Source organism: Sinocyclocheilus grahami, unplaced genomic scaffold (assembly GCF_001515645.1).
Source record: "Sinocyclocheilus grahami isolate Dianchi unplaced genomic scaffold, SAMN03320097.WGS_v1.1 scaffold54.1, whole genome shotgun sequence".
Classification (NCBI taxonomy): domain Eukaryota; kingdom Metazoa; phylum Chordata; class Actinopteri; order Cypriniformes; family Cyprinidae; genus Sinocyclocheilus; species Sinocyclocheilus grahami.
Window position 1 is genome coordinate 359,117 of NW_015505233.1, and position 8,164 is coordinate 367,280.

Here is an 8,164-nt window from a genome sequence, read left to right on the forward strand (position 1 = left end):
ATCGTCCTCTTTTGGAAGGCCAAACAAAGTAGTTTCGCTTTCACAACGAAGCACACAGCGCCTTCACGACGTGTCGGCAGCAACAATACTACAGTGAGAATAAAAGTTACGCCTTCTTTCTTTGCGTGAACATTTGGGTGGCGTTATGCAAACCTTCCCACATAGTGAGGTAGATATGTGGGGGCGTGTTAGAACGAGCCGTTTTAGGTAGGTGTGGCTGACTCTGAACTTTTATAATATATCTCTTTGGATTTGAGACTTTAGTCTTTGCAACTTTACAGATCTTCTTTATGCACCAAGAGCTTGTAACACTCCAAAGAGAAAGGAAAAATTGAAATCGCATCATATGACCCCTTTAATATTTCTTACAATAACAACAACAGTTGTTTTAAACTAATATTTCACAATATTACTGTTTTACAGTTTTATTTTTTATCAAATAAATGCACCCTTGGCAAGCATAAAAACTTCTTTCAAAGAATGATGTAAAGATATTAACATGTCCATCGCTGAAAACAGAAACTACTTGTCTAGTAGTAGTTAAGCAGTCTGTAAGATGATATTTTCTTATTTTAATATCTGAATACTCAGTACTCGTCTTTTGGTATGAGCTGATGAATAAGGATGTTTTTAGGATTGCGTCTGATTTTATCCCCAATCCATGAGAACGGAATTTGAGGAAATGGTTTGGATTTATGCTGACCATGGCAGGATCATGAACCCCCCCCCCCCACAGGACAGTTTCTGTTAGCAGCATCCCGTCGGACACTCATTCAAAAGGTCAAAAAGCCTTTTGAAGTCCTTCCCTTGAAAATTTTCAAAGGAAAACGAAGACATTTTTTTTCTTCTCCGCAACATTTTAATTGAACTTTGAGGTGTGTTTCTTTGGTGGGAGCTTTAGACGACTCTTCAGACACAACAATCTTCAAAAGAGAAAATATTGTGGCTATCAGTTTCAGACAGAAAGGAGTGTTACTTTCTATCCACACGTCGCCGGATCAATGCAGTGAGCATTCCCATGTGAAGTGGAGGTTTTCTTTGCATAGAGTGTTTTTTCTCTCAGGCCTGACACAGAGGCTTTCAGTGCAGTGGGCTCGGCGCTGGACAAGCACAGCTTTGTGTTGGGGGAGTGCGGGGGAGACAGACAGGAGAGAGGCAGGCAGACAGGCTGAATCAGGGAGACGGGCAGAAGCAGTGGGCAGCTCTGCGGTGAGCTCAGGAATGCCCCGCTCGCTCCACAGCTGCCAACAGAGCCCGTAGTGTTCTTGTGGCAGCATACCCCTAGACTTTCCCCCCTCAGGACCTCCACCTCCTCTGGTCAGCAGCCTGCCTGGGAGTTTTGTGTGTCCTCATTACGCAAAATGAGACAGCTTGCTCTGTGAAACTGTACGGTCGGGAAGTCCAATTCATTTTCAATGAACCAGAAGCAAAAAAAAGCGATTCACTGAGTTTTTTTGAGTCACTCAGAGGCTTCCCAGAAGTCCTGTGCGATACTTTCTAGTAAGTTATATACGTAAGTTACACTACCATTCAAAATTTTAGGGTCAGAAATTTTTTTTATTTTTTAAAGAAATTAATACTTTTATTTAATGAATAATTTTATTCAAGGACGCATTAAGTGCTTAATATTTTCTAGTAAGTTAAGTTTTTTTGTTTTGAAAAAATTAACACTTTTATTCAACTGGGATAATTGCTTGATATTTTCATTTGAATATTTTCAATATTGTAAAGTTAAAATACCATTTAAAGGTTTCAGCTCAGTACGTATTTTTTAAAGAAATTAATAAATTTGTTCAGCAAGGGTGCATTAAATTGATAAAAAGTGACATAACTGTTCTCTATGGAAGCCCGTTTCCACCACTGAATAAAAAAGGAAATTGTGATTTTTTTTAAATCTCACAATTGTGACTTTTTTTTTCTCAGAATTGCCTGATATAAACTCGCAATTGCTTGTTCTAAAGTCAGAATAGCGGGAAATAAAGTCAGAATTGCGGGATATAAACTTGCAATTGCGAGAAATAAAGTCCAATTCTGAGCAGACAAAAAGACTCAGAATTGCGAGCTTATATCTCACAATTCTGAAGTCAATAAACTTGCAATTCAGAGAAAAAAAGTCATAATTGGCAATTTGGATCACACAGTTCTGACTTCAGAATTGCATGATATAAACTCGCAATTGCGAGAAAAAAAGTGAGAATTGTGAGAAGTCACAATTACCGTTTTTTTTTTTGTTTGTTTTTTTTTTTTTGTTTTTGTTCAGTGGTGGAAACGGGCTTCCATAAATACAAGATTTGAAAAGGGAGGGAAAAAAAGCTCGGCAAAAGGCACAATCGAACCCGGGTCGATCGCGTCAAAAAGTCAGTGACACATGCTTATCCATCTGCGCCACTGGAGCTGATGTTTCACAGCTACTTTTTACTAAATGTAAATATACACCCCGTATTTTTTATTCCATAGTAAGGGCAATTCATACAATACATTTAAACTGAGCTACTTTAATACCATCTCCGAACTTTCTACCACGACTCTGCTGTTCTTCGGCTGGTTCCCCCTGTATACGTTGATTGACAGATGTCTCGTCCAGTCAGCGGTGAGTAATCTCAAACCAATGGCGCTGTCTCAAACTATACCTACCTTTTCCGGTTTGTCTGAATTGTCATTGTGTTTTCTGACTTGTTATAATGTTTTCTGTATTGTTATTTTGTTTTTTAGACTTGCATTTGCGTTTGTAATTTGTTCTTTTGTTTTCATAATTGTGATTTGTTCTGCACTTCTCGGCCACCATAAGAAATGCTTATTAAGCTCCAAATCAGCATATTAGAATGATTTCTGAAGGATCATGTGACACTGAAGACTGGAGTAATGATGCTGAAAATTCAGCTTTATTACCATCACAGGAATAAATGACATTTTAAAATATATTCAAGTAGAAAAGTTTTCTTAAATAGTACACACAAAAATAGTTTCACAATATTACTGTTCTATTTTTTAACAATAAATCCAGTCTTGGTCAGCATAAGAGGCTTTAAAACTTTTTGACAGGGGTGTACATGTGAAAGAATAGAAGATGACAAAATGTTCATTTTTGGGTGAAAGGTTCTCGAAGTGTTCCAGAGTTGCACTTGATTGTGTCAATGTCACAATGTCACTTGTTTCCATAGATGGCGTCGATCGTACTTCAACTATCTGAGAAAAGAAAAGAGGGAGCACAGGGAGACGGCATGCCTGGCAGCAGGGTGAAAGGTCATCACAAGGTCACGAGACCCTCTGCCTATAACCCTCCACCTGCTCACCTACCAACACCAAATAGCCAATAGGAGAGGTGGAGCGTGGTCTACACAGTGCCATTCACTATTTTCTGAAAGGCTTAACACAAGCAAGTTCTGTCACCATGACTACTTCAGCGTGTTTGCATTCGAGTTTGGGAGAAAATCACATCTTCAACACTTCCTTAGAAGAACGCCGCAAAGGGTCTACGTGTCGACAGGCCATTAGAGGGGGTCCGACAACTCAAAGCGTTCAGGTGGCTGTCTGGGACGTCACAAAATCCAAACCAGCCAGCAGACGAAACCAGATCAAGACGTAGTTGCAGATTCGATTTCAGTGCCTCTGTGCAGATGCTAAAAATATTACGTTATAGCATGTTCGAAGTCATTTTTTTTCAGGTGCGAGTGTTCCGAGGACGGTGTACAGCTTTAGGTTCCTAAATGGCTTCGTAGTTTACAATTGCGTTTGTATTCACTGTTTTGTTGTTCTAGTTTTCATTTGTGCCAGCAGGAAAGCTGATTTACAACACTACAGTACAATGACAGTCAGAGCTACGGATGGTACTCAGAAGAAAGAGAGGGAACGTGAGAGCAGCGATGGGAAAGGAAACAGGAAGTGATGTCAGTGGAAGGTCTGTAGAGGGAGCGAGGAATGTCGTACATGGATTCTGACGTAAGGAACGGTCGAGGGAGATCAGGAGGTCAGAGAAGTGGAATACAGGAGAAATGCCAGCAAATGCAAGTAGATGGAAAGGTTGAAGAGGAGCAGGTGAACATAGAGGTGAGGTGAGGTGCGCAGATCCAGACAGAATATGCATATATATATATTAGTAATATTTTTTTTAAATATCTATAATTTTTTATATTTTATTTATATTTTAATAAATGTAATTAAAATATATATAAAATGTTAAAAATATATTTAAATTAAATGTAAATTAAATTAATTGAAATAAAAATTATATGCATATATTAACTATTTTTAGTGGAAAATTGGTGGTAAACATGGTCAAATGTGTTAAACAGACCTTTTATTTGTGTCTGAAAGGATAAACATGCTTGGGAGACGTGCACAACTTCATCAATGATGTTCGTTCAGATACACAACAATTTTTTTATGCATTTAAATTTTTTTAATCTGTAAATGCACAGCTGTAGATTGATCGTTTGGCGATTTTGGGATGATTATAGGTGTGGTATGGATGTTGGATCAGCTGGTTTCTGTGTATTTGTCAGTAGACTGTTGGAGCAATACAGGTTGTCACACGAGGAAAAAAACACTAATGCACCCGTTTCTAGTACAGAGCACCATCATGTGGTGAAACTGCAATAGTTACCAATAAGTGAGGTTAGAGTCTTTTTTATATAGGTGTGGTATGGATGTTGGATCAGCTGGTTTCTGTGTATTTGTCAGTAGACTGTTGGAGCAACGGGGAGAAATATACAGGTTGTCACACGAGGAAAAAAACACTAATGCACCCGTTTCTAGTACAGAGCACCATCATGTGGTGAAACTGCAATAGTTACCAATAAGTGAGGCTAGAGTTTTTTGTTTTTTTTTACAGTATTGTCTTAATATCAGCCATTAGTTAATCATGCCAGGTATTAAAAGTAGAACGTTTACAATAAGATATGAGCTTTTAGTTTTGGACTCTGATCTGATTTTCTGCATGGGAAGGGTCTGAAAGCTTTTTTTTTTGTTTTGTTTTTTTTGCTTTAATTGTTTTAATCCGGGACATTAAAGTCCCTTTATGAGGGTGTTCAGTGATTGTTAATGTATCTTATTTAGAGTTTTTCCTATAATAACTTTGCTTTTCCTGCCCTTGGTGCTGTGAATCCTTGCTGAAACCATCAAAAGTGAATTTGCAATAACGTGCAATAGACTCTTCATCAGCAACACGGTGTGAATCATAGGGCTGAGGGGGGAACTGGGGGTCCCGTAACTTTGCTTTTCCTGCCCTTGGTGCTGTGAATCCTTGCTGAAACCATCAAAAGTGAATTTGCAATAACGTGCAATAGACTCTTCATCAGCAACACGGTGATGAAAGAGGAACTGGACTAACAAACTCCTCCCTCTCCTCCAAATCTCCCACAATTCCCATATTCGCCGGCCTACAACTTGACGCACCTACCCACACCTCAAGTGTTTTATGCTTTTTGGCTTATCCAAAGAAACCAGTCATGATCAAACGGACAGTAAAGAGGCACTTTGGCATCCGTTGAGTGGCGACTGACAGGGTTCAAGCTGCCTAAAAGAAAGAATGTTGACTATGCAGTGTGTCGGCTTCATAAGTGACTTGGTGCCTCCAATCTAGTGCTTTTAAAGTGCATGAAATGCCTTAAACGGAATGGTAGCCGGTGTTTTACAAGCATGTTAGCAAACCATCATATGGCATCTTGTGCATCTTGTTTCTAGAGGTGCATTTATTTGTGTGTATTAAGCCACTCATCACTGCCATTTGAAAACAATTAGCAGATTCAAATGATTATTTATTCTTTTCTATTATTGATGCAGAGGTTATTGTATTCATTAGATGTATTATTTAAGATACCTTGTGTATTAACGTTTTGCTATGGCTGGTAACCATAAGTACATCTCAAATAACAACCTAGTTTTTTGTTTTTTTTTGACGTTTTGTTTTCCCAATTTGCATTATTTGTTATCTAAAAAAACGTACCTGATAGTCAAAAGACATTATCAGTTTTTTTTATGTTGTTTTAATATTGCTGTTTCCTTTCTTTCTTGTATCTATAAATGCTTATATTTTGCTAACTCTGCCTAGTATATTTTAAATGTTAAGGAAAATGTTTTTTATATTGTTACACGGTGTAAACAAAGAGCCAGTGTTTGTTTTTTTTGTTGAGATTTCGCTGTTATTCTGTTGCTGTTTTTCACCTCAGCTGTTACGGCGTTTAATGCCAAATACTTACGGCGTAGCGTCATTGTGTAGTTCTTTACGAAGAATGCTGCTCGCTTGTGATTGGATAACGAAGAATGATGCTTATTCAGCTCTGGTTTGTTTAAATGTTTTTCAGATTCGTTCCCTCATTGCGAGCAAGCTTTAGTTAATTTTTTTCTAAATGCGCTTGACTGCAAACATGCAGCAAAATTACAATGCTGTAACAGTGTTAACATTTACATGCTGCCTCGGTATTCCGAAAAAATACAAATAAAACTAGCGTTTTAGCGTTGACGATACCTTTTTTTTTGTTGCAATGTTTTATAAAAGGTTTTGGGCGTTAGCATATTGAAACTCTGATGCTTATCGATTTGATTTGTTTTTTTGCCCTCTATTCTGAAGGGTCTTGCTTCACTATGATCTTTGATTTTTATTTTTTTATTTTATTTTCTTAGCATTTTATTTTCAAGAGCCGATGTCCTGTATTGACTGCAGGCTGACGTACATATACATATATAAAAATATATATTTTAAAAGAATCTTATGTTTATGAAACGATAAAACCAAATAAAAACAGCGAAAAAATCAAACAAAACATGGGGGAAAAAAAATGTAATTTATATTTTAGAGATGCATGCAAGAGGCTGGGAAGTCATATCTAGAATAACAAATGGCAGTGCCTTTTTTGTATTCAGACATTTACCCCAAATGTAAATGATTTTATATGGCTCTAAAATATAGAGATAAGCAAGACGCATTGATAGTTGAAACTTCAAATCATACAAAGTCCATACGAGCTGATTCTTTGCTGGAGAGGAGTGTGCTGGTAGTTCATGGGAATCTGTATGCTTTAGGTACTTCAGTGCTGTTATGATTATATCTGTCTGTACAACACAGAGATGTGTATATATTTTTGTTTGTATGTGTGCGAGTGTGACACTGTACGTGTATCCAGGTGAGAAACCGGATTGTCTTGTAATTTTTGTACATATACTTTCTTAGTTGCATCATAACATGGATGGTTTCGTCAGAGGCTGTTTTTCCACTTCCTGTTTCCTGTGAGGCGTCCCAGCTCGTGTTAGATCTCTCTGCTCATCTTAGCACAGGCTTCAAACATCTTTACTGAAATAAACATGACTTTAGTCAATAAAGAGAGGGGTTCTGTAATCTCTTTCCCTCTTTGTTTCGTGGCCTTGTGTGTGTTTTTGTACGTTAATGGGAGATTATAGTGCTGTCTGTGTGTGTGTCTGTGATGTTCTGTCCGCCAACTGAATGTGTTTTTGTCAGTTTCATTGGGTCTGTGTTAAATGCTTGACATCCTTGACATCTTTGTAATAACCACAGACGAAAAGTATTAAAGAGTAACTTTTGAAAAGGACGCAATGTGTTGCTCTCATTTCAAAGCAGCTGTTATATTCAGAGTAACTAACCACATGAGTCTGCCAGGAATTTACTGCCGCCTCTCAGTTTCAACCAATCAGAGAGCTCGAGACTGATTTTTATTGCCAAGAGGCGTGGCTTTCTGTGAAAAAAATGGGACAGAAAAATGCTGAGTCACTCGACTGGCTGTTTTATGATCTAATTTATGATAAGCCAATGAAAGTGTCACACAGATGGGCAGTGTTGTTAATGGAAAACATGGGAAAGAATTAGAAAGTGATTTTATTTTGTGGAAGTTAAAGGTGACATCATGAAAAAGTGCTAGAATCAGGTCCCCGGTGCATCTACCAACCAAGGAAACATGAAAAAGATTAACCCAGTATCTTTGTTTTGGGAAGCCTTTTTCTGCAAGCGTCTGAGAAAACGAGTGCATCTGATTTTGCTCCCTTGGTGACGTGGTAAAGGGATCTCATTATAATATCACCGCCCCTTAATCTGTAAGTTTCCACCCATGGCGCCTTCATTTGATTTCGCAAGCGACAACAGTGTAGCAGTTCTAATGTCATGACGAAAGTTTGAGCAAAACATACTAACTGTTCTGTCTTTGGCTGCACAGAC

At 38.0% G+C, this 8,164-nt stretch overlaps 1 protein-coding gene across 2 annotated transcripts in view; it reads left to right on the forward strand.

Moving 5' to 3' along the window:
* LOC107583459 (protein Smaug homolog 1-like) overlaps positions 1-5,203 on the forward strand; it is a 50,400-nt gene extending 45,197 nt beyond the window's left edge. For both annotated transcript variants that reach the window (XM_016269659.1, XM_016269660.1), the window contains exons 12-13: positions 3,162-4,047; positions 5,125-5,203. In XM_016269659.1, coding sequence (XP_016125145.1) covers positions 3,162-3,190 — 29 coding nt within the window. In that variant the 3' untranslated portion in view covers positions 3,191-4,047; positions 5,125-5,203. The remainder of the gene's footprint in view (positions 1-3,161; positions 4,048-5,124) is intronic.
* Positions 5,204-8,164: the final 2,961 nt, after the last annotated feature.